This window comes from Strongylocentrotus purpuratus, unplaced genomic scaffold, assembly GCF_000002235.5.
Source record: "Strongylocentrotus purpuratus isolate Spur 01 unplaced genomic scaffold, Spur_5.0 spur5_scaffold_20, whole genome shotgun sequence".
Classification (NCBI taxonomy): domain Eukaryota; kingdom Metazoa; phylum Echinodermata; class Echinoidea; order Camarodonta; family Strongylocentrotidae; genus Strongylocentrotus; species Strongylocentrotus purpuratus.
Window position 1 is genome coordinate 43864327 of NW_022145606.1, and position 22048 is coordinate 43886374.

General features: G+C 39.5%; 2 protein-coding genes across 4 annotated transcripts; both read left to right on the top strand.

Annotated features, from left to right (window-relative positions):
* The first annotated feature begins 1486 nt into the window (after positions 1-1486).
* Positions 1487-7219, top strand: LOC115927470 (U2 small nuclear ribonucleoprotein B''-like). Of its 2 annotated transcripts, XM_030993420.1 has the most exons (8): positions 1522-1619; positions 1914-1917; positions 2533-2618; positions 3354-3526; positions 4593-4689; positions 5264-5443; positions 6288-6375; positions 6875-7219. In XM_030993420.1, exons 3-8 carry the CDS (start codon positions 2558-2560, stop codon positions 7032-7034), a joined length of 759 nt encoding a protein of 252 aa, XP_030849280.1. In that variant the 5' UTR covers positions 1522-1619; positions 1914-1917; positions 2533-2557; the 3' UTR covers positions 7035-7219. The 2 variants fall into 2 exon arrangements, with proteins under 2 accessions (XP_030849279.1, XP_030849280.1); XM_030993419.1 differs by lacking the exon at positions 1914-1917 and having other exon boundaries at positions 1487-1619; positions 2540-2618.
* A 3086-nt stretch (positions 7220-10305) lies between these two features.
* Positions 10306-19529, top strand: LOC587020 (tRNA (guanine-N(7)-)-methyltransferase non-catalytic subunit wdr4). 2 transcript variants are annotated; one of them, XM_030993421.1, is made up of 11 exons: positions 10306-10381; positions 11795-11902; positions 12404-12520; positions 13296-13430; positions 14332-14488; positions 15502-15614; positions 16085-16139; positions 16604-16770; positions 17622-17823; positions 18124-18202; positions 18996-19529. In XM_030993421.1, exons 2-11 carry the CDS (start codon positions 11829-11831, stop codon positions 19181-19183), a joined length of 1287 nt encoding a protein of 428 aa, XP_030849281.1. In that variant the 5' UTR covers positions 10306-10381; positions 11795-11828; the 3' UTR covers positions 19184-19529. The 2 variants fall into 2 exon arrangements, with proteins under 2 accessions (XP_030849281.1, XP_791869.4); XM_786776.5 differs by lacking the exon at positions 10306-10381 and having other exon boundaries at positions 11681-11902.
* Positions 19530-22048: the final 2519 nt, after the last annotated feature.

The following is a 22048-nucleotide window of genomic DNA, read 5'->3' on the forward strand; positions in this document are numbered from 1 at the left end:
CTTTTCTGACAGTTCAAAATGGCTCTTTTCCAAAAGTGTTCAACTGTTCAAAAGTTAGTTCGTTTCCTTTCCTTCTAGATCTAGGCATCCCTGGGCTCATTGTTCTTTCTCTCCATTGTCGTTCCGCACTTCCGTCAACTCGACCAGCTGCAACACCGTCAATGCTACCTCCCGTCGTCCCCAAGCTCCGTTAGCTCGACCAGCTGTGACGCAGTCAGTCTTACTGCCCGTTGTCCCCAAGCTCCTTCAGCTCGACCAGCTGTGTGACGCGGCAGTCTCACTGCACGTCGCCCCCAAGCTTTATCAGCTCGACCAGCTGTGACGCCGTACGACCTACTGCCCTTCGTCGTCCCCCAGCTCCGTCAGCTCTACCAGCTTGTGACGCCGTCAGGCCTTCTGCCCGTCGTCCCCCAGCTCCGTCAGCTCTACCAGCTTGTGACATCGTCAGACCTACTGCCCGTCGTCCCCCAGCTCAACCAGCTGTGACGCCGTCAGCCTTACTGCCTGTCGTCCCCCAGCTCCGTCAGCTCTACCAGCTTGTGACGCCGTCAGACTTACTGCCTATGGTCCCCCAGCTCCGTCAGTGCTACTGCCGTCGTCCCCCAGCTCTGTCAGCTCTACCACTCCACACCATCAGCTATCCCACTTCTGACACCATGTGTGGCGGACACGATTTCGCCACCTTGGCTTGACACGGAATATTTGTCAGGATGCCCCGTGTCGGCCAGGCGCTCTCCGTCCGTTTGGACAAAATATATGCCCGTAGCTTAATGGCTGGAGTTATTAACTGCTCACACGTATCTCAACAATCATTCGTCCATCGACTACAATCGGTCACCTAAACGTCTCGTTCACAGCATCAATCAATTGAGCATCCTTCGAAAAATCAATTTCCCTTGTCAACACTTGTCACAGGTTCTCGTCCCTTGGTTTCACTGCTCCAAGAATTCAAACCAATCATGATGTGTAGGTTGAAAGTCTTTATTGCGATCCATTCAACAATCGGGTAAACTCAGTACAAGTACAGTGCAAACTATGAGAGACTTAGCTTAGGCCAGGCCAACTATCAGGCCAGCCTCGGTGAGGCTGGCCTGTATCGGATACAGTGCAGTGGAAAGCCCTAGATGCACAACCCTGACCATCGTAACAATTTCCCTATACATAAACGTGTAAAAGAACAATTATGTCCTCGTTAGTAAAACAACACTTCAACACAATATTTCTGCTAATCCCATAAAATCTTCACATATAATCTTCAGTATAACCCCTTATTCCTGATTAGATCACTACTATACAAGTAATATCCCCAAAAGAAACATGATAATTGCACCAACATGATCAAAATATGTAATTTATGCTCATTTTCCTTCAGTTTGGTAATTGCTAAATCAACGATGCACCATATTGCTATAGCGCATGCTCGTACAACAGAAAATGCTTAACCTTCGTCCAATACTAAAACACTGATTTGTTACAGTACGTATACGATCGGTAAGTGTTATTTAAATTGGCAACAAGCTGATGCCTAAATGTAGCTAGCTAGCTATCAGCTAATATCTGTTGAGCGTTCAAAGGCGTACGTACCAGCGGCGTCTAGATTCTGACAATCTCATTAAATCGTATGTATTTATACCTCATCCATGTTTGTTTTGTCAATTATAAAAAATTATTTATATATGTGACTTTATATCTTGGAATTTTGATCAATGAAATGACGTTATTTTTGTATTCTGAGTATTTTAAAATACGTTTGGTTAACGTAGTCCCAGATATGGGATTTTGTGTAAACTATCCAAGTTTATAGTTAATACTCGAAGCTTTCTTTGAAGTTTATTGAAAAACTGACATTGATACAACTTTCCTTTGTAACAATTTTACATTATCATGTTGGAAAGATAATATGAATGTCCTAGACTCCTATTAACGTCTGATAATTTTTAGCAAATATGATTCCGAGTGAATGATTGGTTGATTGATTTTTTTTTCTTTTCTTTTTAGCCTTGTTTTTTAGGGCGCCCCCTAAATTTAATTTCACAAACTTAAATTTAGAATGACATCCATACTGTCTTTGACCCCTGACTCTGTCGTGGAGATACCCTACTAAAAGTTAAAACATACCAAAAATCAACTAAAACCACATTGATTGTTCAAATCAAATGAAATGGTCATGATTTAAAACTTAGAAAGTTAGAAGTCGTTGTGTTTCTCACTTTCTTACCTGTTTCATGTCAATTTTCTTATCTTTTATTGAGTATTTTTCAAAAAAGTATAAGTTATAGTAGGCCTAGATCTAGATCTACAGACTTTCTCACGGGATTCAAGGCAAACTAGATCTACTGCACAATAGACTACAAATGCAATTGCATACTGTACTGACGGTAGGGTGTGGGTGCGTGCGTGTGTGAAGTAAGCGACCACAAAGATATTTGCTTAGATTAGATCAACTTAAATGAGGATCTAAGCGATTCATCATTACGGTTGTAACTTCAGTTATTTTTCCCTATCATTGAAATGTTTTATCATTTGTCATCATATACAGATAAGAAGCTGATTCAAGATGGCTGCTCCTAACCACACAATTTACATCAACAACCTCAATGAGAAGATCAAAAAGGATGGTGAGTTTTCTATAATGTAGGCAGCTGTAGGAGAGGGGACTCCAAGAATAATTGGGGTGAAAGCAGAGGAGAGAGATGGAAGATGAAAGGGCCAGGGAATGCAAGACGCAAGAGAGAGATGGATAGGAAGGGACGGGGGGGGGGGGGGGGGGGGGGGGGGGGGGAGGAGGATAGAGAGAGAATCAGCAGAAAAGGAAAATGAGGAAAGAAAGGATTTAGAGATGGGGAGGAAATGAAAATAAGGGAAAGAAGGAGAGATAGAAGAGGAGATACAAATGTAAGATTATCAGGGGGAGAGGGGGAACAATAGAGAGACAGAGAGAGGAGATGTGGGAGGAAAGGAAGAGAGATAAACAGGACATAAGGAAAATATAGCAGATGAAGAGGAGAGAGAGAGAGGGGGGAACAACTGGCAGGAGGAGATAAAGGAGTGGGGAAAGAAGAGTAAGTTGGAAGGAGAGAGAGAGAATCGAGAGGAAAAGGGTGGGAGATAATGAGGGGAGAAGGAGAGTGATAATCATGAAGCGATCATAATAATCTCTGTCGGGGTGGGGGGGGGGGGACAACAGAGATAGGAAGAGAAAAGGAGTTGGGAAATAAGATTGTGGGTTGGAAGTAGAGAGAAAGAAGAGATGAGGAGAAAGATGGGAATGAAGAAGGAAGAAACAAAAAGGGAGAGAGAGAGACAATCATGAAACAATTCTTACACTCCTTGTAATGTTCTCTTTTTTACAGAACTCAAGAAGTCCTTGTATGCCATCTTCTCTCAGTTTGGTCAGATCCTCGACATCGTAGCTCTCAAGACTCTCAAGATGCGAGGTCAGGCCTTTGTTATCTTCAGAGACATCACCTCAGCTACCAGCGCTCTACGATCCATGCAGGGCTTCCCTTTCTATGACAAACCAATGGTGAGAGAGCCTTCTCGTTGATGTGATCGTTTGTTTGTTTTCAGGTTGTCCGTCCGTATGTCCTGTTCTTGTGATCGCGTTATTTCAAGAACCAATCAATAGATTCCTGCAAAACTTGGGTCATGTATGTATCTTGCAAAGCCAATGAATAGATTAGGGTCATGAGGTCAAAGATCAAAGGGTCAAATATGTATATGAAACATAGCTTGTAATCCCGATGTTCTGAGAACCTATTAATGGATTGCAATCAAACTCGAATTAAAACAAATAATTCTGTTTTTGTTTGTAAAATTGCTCCATGGCGGAGGCATCATTTTTGACTGCACGCAGTCGAAGGTCCATCTAGTTTTGCTTAAAATTCCTTTTGGGGTCATCATGGTTCCTTTTTTTGGTCGCACAAGGTTGGCAGCTCTGCTCTCTTTTGAGTCGATGCATTTCACTTTAGAAGTGGTGACAGGTCTTTTTACAAACGCAAAAGTTGTTTTTGTAGATCAAATATTATTGTTCACCTTATCGATTGGAAGGGTTTGATACGCACATATGCCAAACGTTAATGAAGCTCAAATTGAGTAGAGTTCATGTTAGTGTTCATTTATCCTGATAATGGAAAATGTGTACATATTGGTCAGAGTTATGGAACTTTGCTACATACTTAGCCACATTTTATGATGATGCAAACTTAACCATCTTTCGGCTGATTGTTTCTGATGTGCTATTTTGTCTCTGAAAATGTGGACTGAAGTTCAATAATTAATTTCGTCATATACTCTGGACATTGTACAAAAGCATACATTTACTTAATACATATTCTAGAAAATTCCAAAAGTCTTGTGAGAGATTGATTCTTGCGCTGTTATTCTTGTTTTCATTTAGATACTCTTCTGCTACATAATGATATATTAAACGCTGAGAGAAAAAGAAATATCAGGTGTGACAGACATAGTAGTGACTTCAATGGTAGATGTAGAATTAAAAATAATCTGAAGTTTGAAATCAACATTAAGCTTCAACAATGTTTATACCGAGTCACTTTAATATTTGTATTTTGAATTGGTTTGGTTAACAGAGGATAGGTTACTGCAAAACCAAGTCAGATGCCATCGCCAAGATGCAAGGAACCTACGTCCCAAGAGAGAAGAGAGTAGAGAAGAAGAAGGTCGAAGGTCAGTGCTCTAGTCATTGTATAGCCATTTGGTCTAATCTCCCATAAGTCTACTTTTCATTATTATTCAATCCCAGAGACCATTTGTTTTTGCTTTCAAGAGCATGCAAAGAAGCTCATACTTCCTTTTTGGCAAATGTCAACCCGAGCAGAAAACAATGGACAATCTTATTACTATCCACATAGGACAAATGGAATCAACTTGTTTCGAAAGATAGCACTCTCAACTATCCTTCGTGTTTAAACTCTAAAATTATGTTTTCAAACCTATTTCAACAAAAATATTTCCCTAGCTTTTGCTTTCTTTACCATTACGTTCATCAAGCAAATTGTGCCCATCCAGAGTTGAATTTCACTGTTTAAAAAAAAAAATCCTTTTTTAAAACCATTCTTGTGTTTTCTGTAGTATAATGGGCATCATTGTAGCTACTTGAAAAAAGACTACACTTCACCAGATACAAGACTGTGTATTAAAATGGTTGAACCTAGATCACATCTCAATGCCTCGTCTGTTGACTCACAGTAATTGTAAGGTAGATTAACTACCACAATATTTTATATTGGTGTCATTACAGAGCCGGTCAAGGGAAGGAAGAACAGGCAGAACAGACACGCGGACGTGGTCATCCCCCCTCCCTCACAGATCCCTATGCCTGGAGCTCCCCCAGCAGCCAACCAGCCCCCACCCCTCCTGGGTGAGATGCCCATGCAGATGGGACAACCTCCCATTCAAGTACCAACGGCGCCAGCACCAGGTAAGTACCACAGATATTTATAACACTAGATACATGTACTTCTTCTTCTTCTTTTTCTTCTTCTTCTCTTCCAAGGAAAGTGCTGCTTCAAGGCCTTGAAGATTGCGCACTGTATGTGTAATTTGGTTTTTACAGACGTGTATCGCTCAGATATGATTAATTACGTCTCGGGACCAACCTTTAACGTCACCCTCTGAAAGACGTCACTCAGTTTGGAATGGCGTCCGCCTGAATCAGTTTGTAGGCAAAGACAGAGAGCTGACCAAGTGAACGTACCGCTAGACCAACCCACATCTCGGTCTATCTTCTCTTTATCACTGATATACATAGTGCTAGATAGTTCCCACAGCCTGTACCATGGATACACACACTTTATTGACTGCCCTTAATACCAAACAAAATATAAGTAGGTTACTACATGAGTAAACTCCAAGTATGAAGTATTCCCCCCCCCCCCCCCCCAATCAGGGAATGAAGGGACCGCAGTCATGTTCCCCAAATCCCTGGTAAACGGGTAATTTTCACGCAACAAAGTCTGACTCGTAATACACAACAAAAATTTGCCATATTGACTTTACACATCCGACTTTAGGGGGGTGTTTTCAAAATGTGGGAACATGCATACCTGTACCCTAAATAACACTGAGTGGGGGGAGGGGGTATTATTGCAGATCTATGCATATTAGATGGCTGATCACATACAGGCAATTTGTGTATACCATGGTTATTGTACCATCAGAAAAGCAACTTACACATATTCTCTGCAAGTGTTGTCCATATTCATTATTAGTAATTGTAAGAGTAAATTGATGATCATTATTTCTCTCTTTTTTTTTTCTTTCAGTTGTTCCTGATGAGCCTAATAACATCCTCTTCCTCACAAACCTACCTGAAGAAACCAATGAACTCATGCTGGAGGTCTTATTCAAACAGTAAGTATTTCCTTCATTTGTTTACATTTATTTGTGTAGAGAAAAGGGTGGCGTTTTGGTTAAGAGGAAAAATGAGTTGAGTGCTCACCCATTCTTTTGTAGTTTCATGTAGAAGGTAATGATAATGATAATAATAGTGATAATTGTTTCTTATAAAGCAATTTTCCAGTTACACAATTGTCATTATTTTATATATCTTATTATTATTATAGATATCTTATTATTACATATATCTTATTATATATCTTATTAGTTATCCACATGCATATTTTCACAATCACATGGGGGCAATTTCTTCTCTAGAAGGATATAATAATAATGATAATTGTTTCTTATAAAGCAATTTTTTCAGTTACACAATTGTCATTATTATTTATATCTTATTATTATATACATATATATATAGCATTTTTAGAGTTGACAGTATGCAAGGAAAAGAAAAGTACAACTGTTGCCAATTTGAGGAAATGATCCAACCTCCTGTCGTTTTTCATCACAGATTCAACGGCTACAAGGAAGTCCGTCTCGTGCCTGGGCGACATGACATCGCGTTTGTGGAGTTCGCCAACGAGCAACAATCGGGAACGGCCAAAGATGCGTTACAAGGATTCAAAATCACACCGACAAACACTCTTAAAATCGCTTATGCCAAAAAATAGTTGCATTCCCTTTATGTCTATGACTAAAACTGAACATGTACTGTTGCCTATCATTTTGAGATTCCCGTTAATTGTGGCAAAATGGTATATTTCAATTTTTGTTACTGGGTTGAAAGTTATGTATGTCTGACTTTCAACGTAATTCATTTCTTTTATTTAAAGGCCCACTGTGTTGTAGCTATTTGCTCCCTGCCCTCTATATAGAAAACGATGCCTATCAGTGACCATTGGTCCCCCATGATCCTCTTTTTCTTATGTAAATTGAGAGCTGAGTTGATGAGTTAGCCATCTGTCAGTGACCACCCTGGGTGGTCTAATCCCTCCTAGCCAAACTAGTACAGACGGCCTTTAAACTTGAACAAACATATCTGATGAACGGCTCTAACTACAGTTACAGATAGTGATCTCAGCAAGAATAGGGAGATAATTCAGACTTTTTCAATTTGCCTTTGAAGTCTAAAAGATACTACTTTTACAAAAGGAAAAGTTTCTCTCTTGGTGGATTTTTTCTGGGACCTGTTTCACAAAGCCTTTTTTCCAAGACAAATGACAAAAATTAGTGACAAATATGCTGATAACCAAACAGAAGCAAGGATTTCACTAGCTTATAACAAAAAACTGTCATTTGTCACTGATGACAAGTCTTGTGAAATGGGGCCCTGATTGTCATGACAACCCGATCCCACATTCATCACGTTGCTACTTATTGAGAGTCGGCACGTCCACACTGGAAGTGTTTTCCGGTTTCATCCCAGTTGTTCATCCATAGAAGGTGCCATCGAATCTTCACAGTGGGAACAGTGTTATATTAAAAAGGTCAAGTTACATGTTTTCATCCTTCAACATGTGTACAAAATTTTATTTCCTTTTGATTAGTGACCTAAAGGTTTAGGGTTCGTGATAATGAAATAAATATTGTCTTCATCACGTGAAATAGGCCTACCATCTAAATTGTTTTCTGTGTAGATGAATTTTGGGATGATTTTTTTTTCCAGATGGTACCTGATTGTTAATTTTTAAAAAATTAGGTTATATTTTTAATTTTCTTCTCCTTTTGCTAATTTAAACACATCAAAACAAAATTATATGATGATGTGTCTTCAAGTGACGTATGTATTTGGTCATGTATATTGAATACCACTTTAGGATAAGAAATAATTATATTTCCCCCTGAAAAATGTGATATGTCGGTTAAATTTTTGAGCTTTTTCAAAATTGGGAATCATGTAATGTGTTCAAGTGAGTCACGTGATGTTTCTACAAGTCACATGATATGTGTGTTCAAGTCACATGACCTGTGACCTTGATCAAGCTGACCTGCTTTTCCTTGCGTGTCCCATGTTGCATTGCACACTCCTGCACATGGCACGTATCTCTCAACAGCTCCTTCAAAGCTGCTTTCTGATTGGTCGTCGACTGTGGTCACATCCACCAATCACAGCTCAGCTAGTGTAGGTATAACATGGTTTGTATAGAATCACACCACACAACTGTCCATGCATGGGGCTAGTTCAATGACAACTCTGTCAACCCTCTTAGATTTTAGAGGTACCGTTGCCAGAATAATCAGCACAAAATCTGGAAAAGACTTGCTCCTTACAATTGAGGGTAATTATATCTGGAGCCTCTTGCATACAAGTTGCATTTAAACACAACTTTACTCAACAACAAATATGCAACTTAATTTTCAACTAATTTGAGCAATTATTTTGGGCTAGCATCTAATTTTATTTCTGTTTATGTGCATTTCAATGCAGCTTTGTATACAGGAGGTCAACATGTTTTGGGGGTATTTCCAACCTTCCTTTCAAACAAGGTAAAAATATATTTTCATGCTGCTAATTTGGGGTGATGCACTCTCATTTAGGCAAATTTTGGATAACTATATGTAATTATAGGGGGGGGGGGGGCAGGAGGAATTACAGAATTTATATGGTGCCATAATTTGTGTTACATTGTAAGAGGGGTAGTGGGGATGACACAAAAAGATATCAATTGTGGTACGTTGTGATATGTACTGGTAAGTTCTGTCATAAAGTAGATTTGGGGACCTTTTTTCTTTATTTTCCTTTTTAATAGTCGTGATTATTCTCAATGTACATATTCTCTTCATCACTGTGGAAGCAATGTAAAAAAAACGTTAACAATCTTTGCATTGCAATTGTAAATAAACTTTTTTTTTTATTATTCAACAGTATATTTCTTTATCCACTTTGTATGTCTATAATTTACATAAGTTAGTTATGCTCACTAAGAATGTGGGGAGAAAAAGAGTTAAAGAGGAGAGGGTAGAAAGGAAGAGAGACAGAGCGAAGGAGAGGGGGAAGGAATAGAGGGAGACAATGTGAAGGAGAAAGTGAGAAAAGGAGACGGAACGACCAAAAAAGGAAGTGGAGGAAGAGGGTAGAAAGGAAAAGGGAGAAAGAATAGAGGGAGCTGATGTGAAGGAGAAATGGAAAGAAACACTGAAGGAGACGGGAGGAAATGTGATATAGAGAGAAGAGAAAGGGATAGATAAAGAGAAGAGGGTAGGAAGGAAGAGAGAGAGAGAGACAGCAAAGGAGAGGGGAAAGGAATAGAGGGAGACAATGTGAAGGAGACAGACAGAGAACGACCAAAAAAGGAAGAGGAGTAAATGTGGAGAAGAGAAAGAGTTGAAGAGAAGAGGATAGAAAGGAAGAGAGAGAGACAGCAAAGGAGAGGGGAGAAGGAATAGAGGGAGCTGATGAAAAGGAGAAAGTGAGAAATGGAAAGAGACACTGAAGGAGACGGGGGGGGGGGGGGGGTAATGGATATAGAAAGGAGAGTAAGAGTGAACGATAAAGAGGGGAGAAAAGGAGAGAGAGGTTGAGGGGAAGAAAAGTAGAGAGGAAGGCTATAATGTGAAGGAGAGAGACGGAGTGAATGATCAGAAGGGAGATACACAGAGGAGAAAGTGAGATCGAGAGTATAGCTGGGAGAAAGTGATAGGGTATCGTTTTGATGAAAGAGGAGGTAGAAGACAGTGTGAAAGAAAGAAAGAGAAAACCGCAATCTGATCGACGAGGGGGGGGGGGGGGGGGGGGGGGGCAATAGATATTCAAAAAGAGGGGGGGGGGGGCAGAGCGAGATACGTGAAGGGAAGAATGGGACAGTTATTCTATTGACCGTATATGTATTTTAGAAACACAGTAACAAGTCATGTAAATTCAATGGGGCTGCCACAGTTTAGGAATGTTGTCTCGTGCGCTAGCGGCTGGACGTAGCGATTAAAATTATGCGGACGCTAAAAATAGTCTGGAATAAAGACTAACTTTGCAGCTGACACGCGACTTCGATCGTTGCTCACTAAAACAGCTTTAAAAGAGGTAAGATAAGTTTATGTTGACGTTTGACTGGGTTTTTCATTATGAATTTGACTCATGTGTAATGTAGCTTAACGTTTGTGTAATTTATGGAGTCAGTAGAATGACAATCAAAGCTTTAACTTCGTGTGTGATTGAAACGAGTGGAACCAGTCCCACCAATTCTATTCCACGTAATGTGTAAAACAAACCAGAAATGTCTGCAAACTCGTGAGAGTGGAGAAGAAAAAAAAACGGAAGGGGATCCCTCATCATATTTAGCTGTACAGGCATCATGAGCATAGCCGTAGGCTGATACCAAACTTTAATTATGGAGCTAAATTGTGACCGACATTTACTGCTGCGCATGCGCTGAACCCCGGCCCCCCCACTCCGGAATGAATGCATGCGTGTTGCCAAAATGTCCGGTAAAGGGGTACTTTTCGTGCGACAAAGTCCGGCACGAGAATTGTAAAAAAAAGGGGTGTATTTGACTTTTGCCCGGAGATTTCTTGAAAAAGGGGGTGTTTTTTCTTTCATTCTCTCATGAGAAATTATTCCGAATTTAGAGGGGTACATTGAGCATTTTTCCGAATGTAGGGGGGGTCTCCAAGGCAGGAAAAGCCTGCAAAAGCCTGCAAAAAGCCCGCGAAAGGGGGGTTCGGAAATGTTGGCAGTCCTCAGATAGGGGGTGCTTTCAAAAAGAGGGAACAAGCTTATGCGTACCCTAAATAACACTGAGTGGGGGGGGGGGGGGCGGGCGCTGAACAAGGAAATGAAGTCAAACTCAAAATATGATGAGCTGAATTTAGATTAGATCTAGAGGTCTAGACTCTACTTCATTTTGCTGAAAACAATAATTCAGGTCTTCTTTTAAATCTCATTTTCGTCATATTTAACGTACAAACGTGCAAAGTTGTACTATAATGTTTGTTGATTTTTCCAGGGCTGTCAACCCTCCTGCATTTGGAGATAGTCTCACGCCATTGCAAAAAAAAACAAGGATGAGAAACATAAACCGATGACGCAAACAGCCACCATGCTCATTCTCCCGCCGCCCCAAAAGCTCGTAGCGGGAGACTCCCGCCACCACGCCTTCCTCCCACTCTCCCGCCAACGATGTGGAATCTCCCGGGTTTATGAAAAAACCTGCCGCCGAACCGTACCGTATATAACCCCCCCCCCCCCCCCCCCCCCCCCCCCCCCCCCCCCCCCCTAGTCTGGGGATGTAGTCTATTTATAATAAATCTACTCTTCTGCAAATTTTGGTTTTCTAGGATCAAGATCAAAATTAAATGCTCACCTTTCCTTCTAAACTAAAGTAAAGACTTTAAGTTAGTAAAGGCTAAAGCACCGCTGTCTATACATTTTGTTTTCCCATATTTGTCCTTTGATTATTTCAAATGATTCATTTTCTCTCTCTCTGTCTCTCTTCAGGTTTATGGTGGCTGTGTACATAACTTAGAGAAGAATGGCGTCTATAACATGTAGCAATCAACATGTTGCCATCGCAAGTGGGTCTAAAGTGAAGGTGATTTCATACAGGTAAGATGTAAAACAACTGGTTTACTTTAAAAGTAATAGACCATATACAGAAATTGATAGATTCATATCCTTGCTAATATCCTTCTGGTACTGTTTCTGTGAGGGAAGGGGGGGGGGGGGGTTCTTTCTGTTTAAATTACTTTTTTTTTAGTATTGGCACAAGTTGAACATAATAAATAATCCTTAAAAAAACAGACTATATAACCCACTGCTTATGGAGAAAAAAATGTGTTGTATTGTGCTGATATTGGAAATAGAGAATTTAACAGTCAGCATCTGGTAAGATTTAATCCTCACCTGCCCCCCCCCCCCCCAAAAAAAAAAAAATATATATATATATATATATATAGTCTATATATAAATAATAATAATAAATTAATTAATAAATAAGTGAATAACAAGTTAAATAATTGAATAAATATCTAAAATAAATATAAACTTGAAAATTTCTTGCATTAACATTGTTTGTATCTTTTCCTTTTTTTTTTTATTGTTGAATAGCGATCCAAGTCAGGTGGTGGTGTTTGATTTGAAAGGTAAACCAAAGGAGACGGACGAGAAGACGAGTGAAAAGCAGAAAGAAGAGAAGAAAGCTGAAGAGGAAACAGCCGCAGGAATGTAAGAAAGAACTTGGAAAGAAGTTCTTAGCTTTAAATATTCAAATTTGTAGCTGGTATGATATTGATTAATGTCATGTATTAATAGATGAAGGAATTCGCTCCAAATAAAAAGAAGAAAAAAAAAAGATCCTTTGTGACCGTAAATCTGTGTTAGGAAATGCTGTACCTTATAAGAAGGAAAGAAAGAAAGAAGGAAAAGAACTTTATTAATGTGATTTACACTTGGTTTATAAATTACTTTGATAAAAAAATGTCTATTGAAGTTTGATATAAACTTCTGTCCTCTCCATTTACTGCTTTTCTTTCTCTTCCTCTCTCTATTTCTCTCTCGCTCTCTCTCTCTCTCTCTCTCTCTCTCTCTCTCTCTTTTCTCTTTTTTTCTTTCTTTTCACAATCTGTATATGAAACCTATCAATTTCATAATAGCCCAACCGATCCAAACATCAGATGTAACAATAAGATTGCAATTTGGTAATGCAGAGATATCATATATTCATTACATTTGATATGATCGCTATATTTTCTACGCTAGCGACCCTCTGCTTTTCTCTCTCTCTCTCTCTCTCTCTCTCTTTCTCTGTCTATCTATCCCACTCTCTTCTTTCTATTTATCTTTGTCTTGTACTTCTTCTCTATCTCACCTACGTCTTTCACTCTTTATGTGGAACCATTTACTGTGATGATAGCATAACAAATATCAAAGTCACCCATACAATACCTTGCAGTGATATTGATGCAACACCTGTTATCTGATTTATATTTTTCTTTGCTAGCGACCATCATGTTCCGACAGGGCGTGTTCTGGCTACAGCATTCTCAAGGAGTGGTGCACACTTTGCAGCGTGCACAGATGACAAGGAGCTGACAGTCTGGAGCACGGACCCCAGCTGGAAGAAGCTTTGGACAAGGTAGGGATAGATAGGAAGAAGGAACAAGAAGAAAGAAAAGGAGAAGGAAGAGAAAAGAAGAGGAGGGGAAGGGAAGCTGAGAGGAAGAGGGAGGGGGGAGCAGAGAGGAGAGGTGGGGAGAGGAAGAGGTAGTAGGAAAATAAAGAGGGAGGAGGCAGCAGAGATGAGAAGAGAAGAGAAGGAGAAGGAAGAGAATGAAAAGGAGAAGGAAGAGAAAAAACAAAGTGGAAGGGAACCCAGGGGAAGAGGGGGAGGGAGAGAATAGAGAGGAGAGGTGGGAAGAGAGATGGTACTGTGAAGGGAGAGTGAGAAGTAGAAAAAAAATAAAGAGAGAGGAGGCAGCAGAGATGGGAAGAGAAGAGAAGAGCTGTGGTAGGTCTGTGATAAGTAGAAGTGACGGAATGAGGACGGGAAGAAAGAAAAAACATAGAGAAGGGAAAGGGAAGCTTCTAAAGAGGAAAATGGAGGGGGAGGGAACAGAGAGGAGAGATAGGGACAGGGATAGTAGCAGCAGAAGGGAGAGGAAGAGGTCGAAGAAAAATTAGGAGGAAGGAGTCAGAAGAGATGAGAAGAGAAGAGAGAAAAAGAGAGGAAGAAGTTGGAGATGAGAGGGGGTAAATGAAGATTTTGATTTGTTTTAAATTGTTTTTAATCTTTACAATTGTTTCTTTGCTGAAAGAGGCCTTTGTTCAAGCACGAATCATCCGGCAAACCCTCAGTTAAACCCTCTTTGTGCCTCCAAGTTTATACAAATTTATAAAATACAGAATTTCAGGAGACAGATCCGTTGATAATCGTTCCCATTTTGCTTGCATTGAACACAAAGCTCATGCATGAATCAATTTATTTGGATGAAAATATGTTGATTGGATTGCATCTTCTGTATCTGATATACCTACAGGACAGTGGTGAAGCGCTGCATGGCTGTGACCTTTGATAACAGTGAGACTGCCCTCTATGTTGCCGACAAGGCAGGTGACGTCTATCGATTTGAGATTGGAGATGAGAATAAGGAGCACACCCTGATTCTCGGACATGTATCCATGTTATTAGATGTGGTAAGATCTCCTTCTCAGATACAGTCAAACCAGGGGGGGGTGTTTCACAAAGATCCTAAGTCAAACTTAACTCTAATTTGGACTTAAATATTATGGAGAGCCATTTGTTGCCTTAAAACGAAACATATTCAAAAGCAAAAATTCAAGTATTTTAGACTTTTCATAAATTCCACATCAAAAACGTGAAATTTCCTTGATAATTAAAAATGTGAATGATTTGAACTAACATTTTATGCCTTTTATAATAATTTTTACAAAATATTCTCAAAGATGCTAATGGCTTTCATTATTTTTAAGTCCAACTTAGAGATAAGTTCAACTTAGGATCTTTGTGAAACACCTCCCTGTCTACAGTGGTCTTTGTAGACAGGTGGTTTTTGAAGACAGGTTACTTTATTACATGTTTCAATGAGAAACCATTTTCAAGGGAAACAAAAAATGTGGTCTTTGTAGACAGGTGGTCACTAAAGCATGTTTGACTGTATATATATTTCCACTGGTGACCGGCTCTTGGCATGTTTTACCCAACACCAAAATGTACATGTGGGACTTTTATGAAAGTCCACAGACAATGCACGTTATTTCAGAAAGAAACAAGATATATGTTAGGAAAATTCAGCCTTACAAAGTTGGACAAAAATGTTCTGTTACAACAATATGATTTACCCAGTGTCACCTATGATGTCTTCTATATATGTATTTATTCTTATATTTTATGTCACCTTATAAATGTTTATAGTTGTGCATTGCTCTCGTTTCAATTCAGTCCCATACCTTGCTCTATGTGTTATGATTTCATCCAGTTCCAAGCATAGGTTGTTATGTTATATTTTCATGACAGCAGAGAGGTATGAGATCCGAGTTGGCCATCTTGCTAATGCATACAGTATATATGTTCAGTCCCATTTATTGCTCTTGGTGTTATATTTTCCTTCATTTTCCTACCATGCTCTCAATATTATGTTAGTCAGTCCCAAACATTGTTCTTTATGTTATATCTGTCTGTTATTCAGGTAGTATCACCGGATGATAACTTGATCATGACGGCTGAGAGAGATGAGAAGATCAGAGTTAGCCATCTTCCTAATGCATACAATATACACACTTTCTGTATGGGACACACAGAGTGAGTAAACCATGATCGATCCTGGGGTGTTTCACAAAGATCTTAAGTCAAACCTAACTCTAAGTTGGACTTAAAAATTATGGACAGCCATTTGTAGCCTTAAAATAAAATATTAAAAACCAAAAATTCAAGTATTTTTTATAGACTTTTTATAAATTCCACATCAAGATCATGAAATCTTCTTGATAATAGAAAATATGAATGATTTGAATCAACATGCTTTTATGACTGATTTGTCTCATGTAATGCACTGTGCCTCCCACCAACTGCCCCATAAAGAAAAGTCATCATCATCAATTTTCCTTACCCAAGACTCTCAGAGAGATGTGGGAATATGCTATCTCGCTGTATGTTCACACATTAATGGCATTTCCATCAGATCCGGTGTCAGAAAATTATGACATGTTTACTGCCAACAGTATGTCTTTAACTAATCAGATTTTTCTCTATTTCCTCTCCTTACCATACAGGTTTATCAGCAGATTAGCCATGTTGGGATCAGATCATCTTATCTCCTGTGCAGGGGTGAGTGAATACTTGCAGGATCCCTATGGCTGCAAAGCGTTGCCATGTGTCTCTAGTAAAACTATGAATGAGAAACAAACAAATTATGATACTGTGGATGGCAAATTTACCCATCCCCAGAAAAAAAAAACCTTTAGACTTGTGGTCTGGTCATATCCCAGGGGATGGCTTTGGGGGACCAAAGCAATTTTCAGGTTAAAAGTAGTATGTATTGACATATATAATTAATAATTGCCAGTACCCTTGTCATAGAGAATTAGCCCTTGGTATTTTTGTCTGATATTCCCACTAAGGGTGTTTACCAGGTGAAACCACAAGTTTTTAAAATATAGCTTTGCCAAAGCTGAACGACTCAAAATAATTTTGTGAACATTTCATTCATGTTAAAAGTTTCTAATCAATAGTAGACATCAGCGAGATTCTTGACGTCGTATCTATTCTTTCTCTTTCTCCACCTTGAACAGGACTCAAGTATGATAATGTGGGACTACAGGGAAGGAAAGGAACTCTGTAGAACCTCCTTTGAATGGGCCAGACCTTCATCGGAAGAACGTGGCCAGAAAAACGAGGCCACCGTGACGTGCATATCTTGCTCGAAGGAACACAATCTTGTTGCTGTGACTGTATTAGAGTGAGTGACTTCTTATGATGCATCGATGTGTTGTTAAGGTTAATTTCCATGTGATCAAACGCTGATTTGTGTTTTACAGTCTATCTATTCTATATCTGGGGAGTGTTTCACAAAGACTAAGATCGACTTTAGGTTGGACTTGAATATGGGAGGCCATTAATGCCACTCGTTGCTCTCACCATTGGTCTCTCAATTATGATCTTTAGATAATGATTTTTCCTTCATTAATGAATTATCAAAACAGCTTAATTCTGTAGATGTGTGACCATGATTTGTACGTCCCTTGAGAGACCATTGCCAGTAAATGGTGAGAGCAAACAGTGGCATGAATGGCCTGCCATAGTTGGGTCCAACTTAAAGTCGATCATAGTCTTTGTGAAACGCTCCCCTGGTCTAAAATCATTGCCTTCACCCATTTTATGCAGAGATGCTCCCAACATTTCCTCCTGCATTTTTGCTCTAGGCTTCCTGAGATATGGAGTTACCGTTTGAGTTGCAATGAGTTTTAATGTTAGATAAAATGTTACAGTTAGAGTTACGGGTAGGTTTAGGTGAAGTGATATGTCTAATTTTAAAGTTAAGAGTTATGTTAATGTAAGGATTTGGCCACGGAGCAATTGCCGCAGAAGCAAGAAGAACCCTTGTATTATCCATATGATCTAATCAACAAGTTGTCCTAGTTCTCCCACATTACTTGGTCTAATGACTAATCGGGTACCATTCATCAACTGCATATTGACAAAAGATTTTAACACTCTCTTGTTGAGTGGACAGCTTGGAAAGCTAGCAGCTCGAGTGAATTTAGAGATGGTGCACATTTTGCCATTATCCTTTTTCTTCCCACTTCTTAGTCATTCCACTGTCCCAATCTACCACATCAAGACAGAGAAAGATGGGCGTAGGACATTCCAAGAGGTCACTAGGGTCGAATGCAAGCATCCTCCTTGGTCTGTGACCTTTGACCCCAGTGGAAGACTACTGGTCCTAGTACCCGACCCTGAGGCACCCCTCCTTGTATTTGCGGTAGAAACGAATGATGATGGGGTCTTACAGGTAAGATTTCCTTTCAGTACAGGCTTTAGTTGATGTTATTCTTTTGATTGGTATTGGATTACCTCTTACTGAAATTTTAGGAACAGTTTATTCTTTGTATGAGCCTGAACAAGAAATATGGAATTGTATTCACCATTGGTTAGCCCACTTGTAGCTCTCAGCAGTTTTGATATCAATGAAACAGTCAATTTTACAGGACCTAGCTTTGGTTTGATATCAGCATTAGTCCACCTTACCTTTACTTCATAGATGTATTTTTGTCATGCCTTTGTTCATACCGGTACTTTATTTTCTTTCTAGGTTTCGAAGGACCTGTCAACAGAGGGCAGTGCAGCACTTCTGGCCCAACAGGTACAGCAAGACTGGGAGTTCTTGAAATGTAAGTACATGATATGATGAGGATGATAACGACGATATCATCATCATCTAGTGCCGTCCCTTCGGAAGGGTTTGGCGGCTATCCACCTCCATCGCTTTCTGTCATGTACCCTTGTCCTAACCTCTCTGTAGTTAAGACCAGTCCATTTCTTGACATCATCAAACCAAGTGATTCGCTGTCTACCTCTTTCTCGTTTACCCTCTACCATCCCTTCCAGCAAGATCTTCTGCAACCCTCCTCCTCTCATCACATGACCAACATACACTAGTTTTCTCTTCTGCACTGCGTTAATGATGATAACGATTATGCTAATTGGTAATGATGATAATTTGTATCTACGTTATTTTTTAAATGCCAAAGTATATCTTGGGCATTTACTTTTTTATTTGGAATTTCGGTGCATAGTTCACTGTTCAGTTAACATACAGGTTAGATCCAGGGGTTTTTCACAAAGATCCTAAGTCATACTTAACTCTTATTTGGACTTAAAAATTATGGAGGGCCATTTGTAGCCTATAAGAGAAATATATTCAAAAGCAAATATTCCAGTATTTTCGACTTTTATTAATTCCACATCAAGGACATGATATCTCCTTGATATTTAATGATAATATGAAAATATGAATGATTTGAATCAACATTTTATGCCTTTTAAAATAATTTGAAAAATATTTTCCTAGCTTCTGACGGCTTTCCGTGATTGTTAAGTCCAACTTAGAGATAAGTTCAAGTCTGGATCTTTGTGAAACATCCCCGTGATCTACTGACTTTCTCATCTTCCATATGACCACAGGTTCTTGCGATGTCCAGAGTGTCTTCAAAGGTCTTCACAAGGTACCCTTTGACAACATGTCAGACTACCTCCAGCGAAAAACAGGAGAGGATGGACAACGACCAGACAAAGAAAGGCCCACGGAGGAGAGCAAGGAGATGGAACAAGAGCAAAAAGCGGCCCATAGAGGGCGCTACAGGCAATGGTGATGCTGCTAAAAGGACGATGCTGGATGAGGAGGATGACGAGGAGGGCGAAGAGGAGGTTGATGATGAGATGGAGGCAGTCGAAACAAATTCATAGCGAAAATGGATGTACTTATCTCATCCTCTATTGTCGACTTCGAGACAGCTAAAAGGACTATGGTAGATGAGGAGGAGGATGATGAGGAAGAGGAGGAGGTTGATGATGGAAATGATGATTCGGTTGAGATGGAGGTGGTTGAAGCGAATTCATAACCATAGTAAAATGGATGTACTTGTCTCATCCTCTATTGTCGACAGCTAATGGATTTAAAGAGAGAGGGCACGAGCTTTAGACAAGGTAGAAATAGACAGAAAGAAGGAACCAGAAGAAAGAGAAAAAAAGGGGAGGGAAAGAGAAGCTGAGAGGGAAACGGAACAGAGGAGAGAGGAGAGGTAAGAAGAGAGATGGTACTGCAGAATAAGAGACTTTCTTCATGCTTATTGACTTGACTGAATTTATCAACGCTTGGATCACAGGAGCAGGAATAACCAGACCAAAGCACTTTTACGAATTGAATGTCTTCATAAACACATTAGGATTGCCAGCATCCTTGTTGGGATAATTTGTCTTCATCAGAATTTGTTCATTCTTATTGTTAGCCAGCGTGTCGTGTACTGGCAAGAAATCCCTCAAGGATTGTAACATTTAGTGATGTTGAAAATGATCGTGATGATAATAATGATGAACACCGATTAGATTAGTAATGACTATGTGGATAGAGGAAGCTTTAGATGAGATCTTAAGTTAAAGTGACTCTGTAACATTGCCTCAGATTCTGAAACAAAAATCCTGGATTTAGCTCATGCTGCAATCATAATTAAAAACATTTAGGTCGGTCAGGAATCCCATGACTTTTACAAGCCGATGGCCTGTCTGATTATTGAGATATTTATGATTGGAAATCATAATTTCATTTTTTGTTTTCTTAACGTTTTTTATAACACTACAGTTTATTGGAGAAAATGAGTATGGTAAAACCGGTCACTCAAAGATTTTAACTTTTTTGAGGCACTTCCTGATCATTTTGAAGCGCAATTTTTTTTAGGGCTTCAATATCATACCATATCACAGGCAAATATAAGACGTAGGGCCGTGCATCTCAGATTCAAATTGTTAAACGATGCCTTTAACTCGAGCATGGATCGGTCAAATGAAAATCCATATTTCAGCTCCAATCTGAAGGCAATGATGAAAACAATGTCATTGGAGCATTTGAAGTAGATAATGGTCCACTCCCTCCATTTCCTTGGCCTTAAAGCAACCAATCATTAACTACATTTTTTTCCAAACAGCTCCAATAAACAGTAAGCCTGTCTATAGCGACCGCCTGAGGAAACACAAAAAGTGGTCTTTGTAGACAGGTTCCTTTAGTACATGTTTCAATGAGAAACAATTTTCAAGGGAAAACAAATGTGGTCTTTGTAGACAGGTGGTCACTAAAGCAGGTGTGACTGTAAAGAATAAGACCCCCAGCATTATGTTACCCGGTATGTCATTAAGTACTATAATTTAGGCACATTATATTTTGTTGATGATTTAACATAGTGTAACGAACCAGTTCGCCACAATTTAAGTTATCTTGCAGAAAACGTAGAGGGCGCAGTAAGCTTTTGGGGCGTAAGGGCTCAGAGCGCGATTACGGCCGCACCATGCGTAAAGCAGCTCTCAGAGCGTCTCAGAGGCTATAAATACCAGTATTTCATGGTAATTTCGTCACCTCGACGCTGGCTCTCGTCTTGGTCAGATAGCGAACTCTCCGCTTTGCTCCAACTGAGCTAAAATAAGGAAAAGAATTGGAGGCGAGAAATAGAGTTCCTACAAAAGGCAATCCCTGCCTTTACTACTCGTTGAGATTAATCCAGGTAATTGGTGTCGGTGTTAACTATGATAACGTGTTGGAGATGTTGACTTATGTTTGTATTATTAAAGTATACAGTTAAACAATCCATCGTTTCATAACGTGTGATTAGTTGAGTCTCCATAGACTGACGTAATATAACCCTCTCATAGAGAATACACATCCACCTATCCAAAACACCTCTCATCTCCACACCCATATATTTTGGGAAAACGGAGCCATGTCCAGGACTCTAGACTACAAGCAAATAGAAACCGCTCGCATTAGTCAGGATGACAAACTCTTCGTCAGATGATGGTGATAGAGGCAAGGAACAGGCCAGCCCTCCAGCATCCAGGACCCGTTCTAAGATGGAGGGCCGTAACAATAGTGATTTGTATCTTCTTCTGCAAAATGTTTCAAATGGACTTTATGAATACATACCGTAACTTGAAAACAAATCATTAAATTTCATTTCTTTTATATGATGGTGTCCTATAATTTTCTTATGTATTGTATTGTATTGTATTTAATTCATCAATATCAATTTTGGTATTTGATGATGATGGTGAGATAATCAGATAGCTACCTGTATCAAAGATAGGCGATGTTAATGATTCATGATGACCGTGGTGTTGACGATGATCAAGACAAATGCCATTCCTTATCCCCATACGCTAAACCTAAACAGGACTTAATAGAGTAAATATTGCCATCGCAACACACATCATCGACATCTCACAACATAACTTTAGTTTACTTTCCTCTTACATAAACTCCTCAAAAAAAGTTTTGCAATTCAAGTTTTGGTGTTGATATCTCTCTTGTTAGTGTATTTATATTTTATGTCGGTATCATTGAAAAGCCTGTTCATTTCCCTTTAATAATAATAATATTCTGTGTTTATATAGCGCTCAATACATAGATTCGACGATGTGCCTAAGCGCTTTACAGATATTACCCCGGTCATCGGATTCAGGCTTACCCGCAC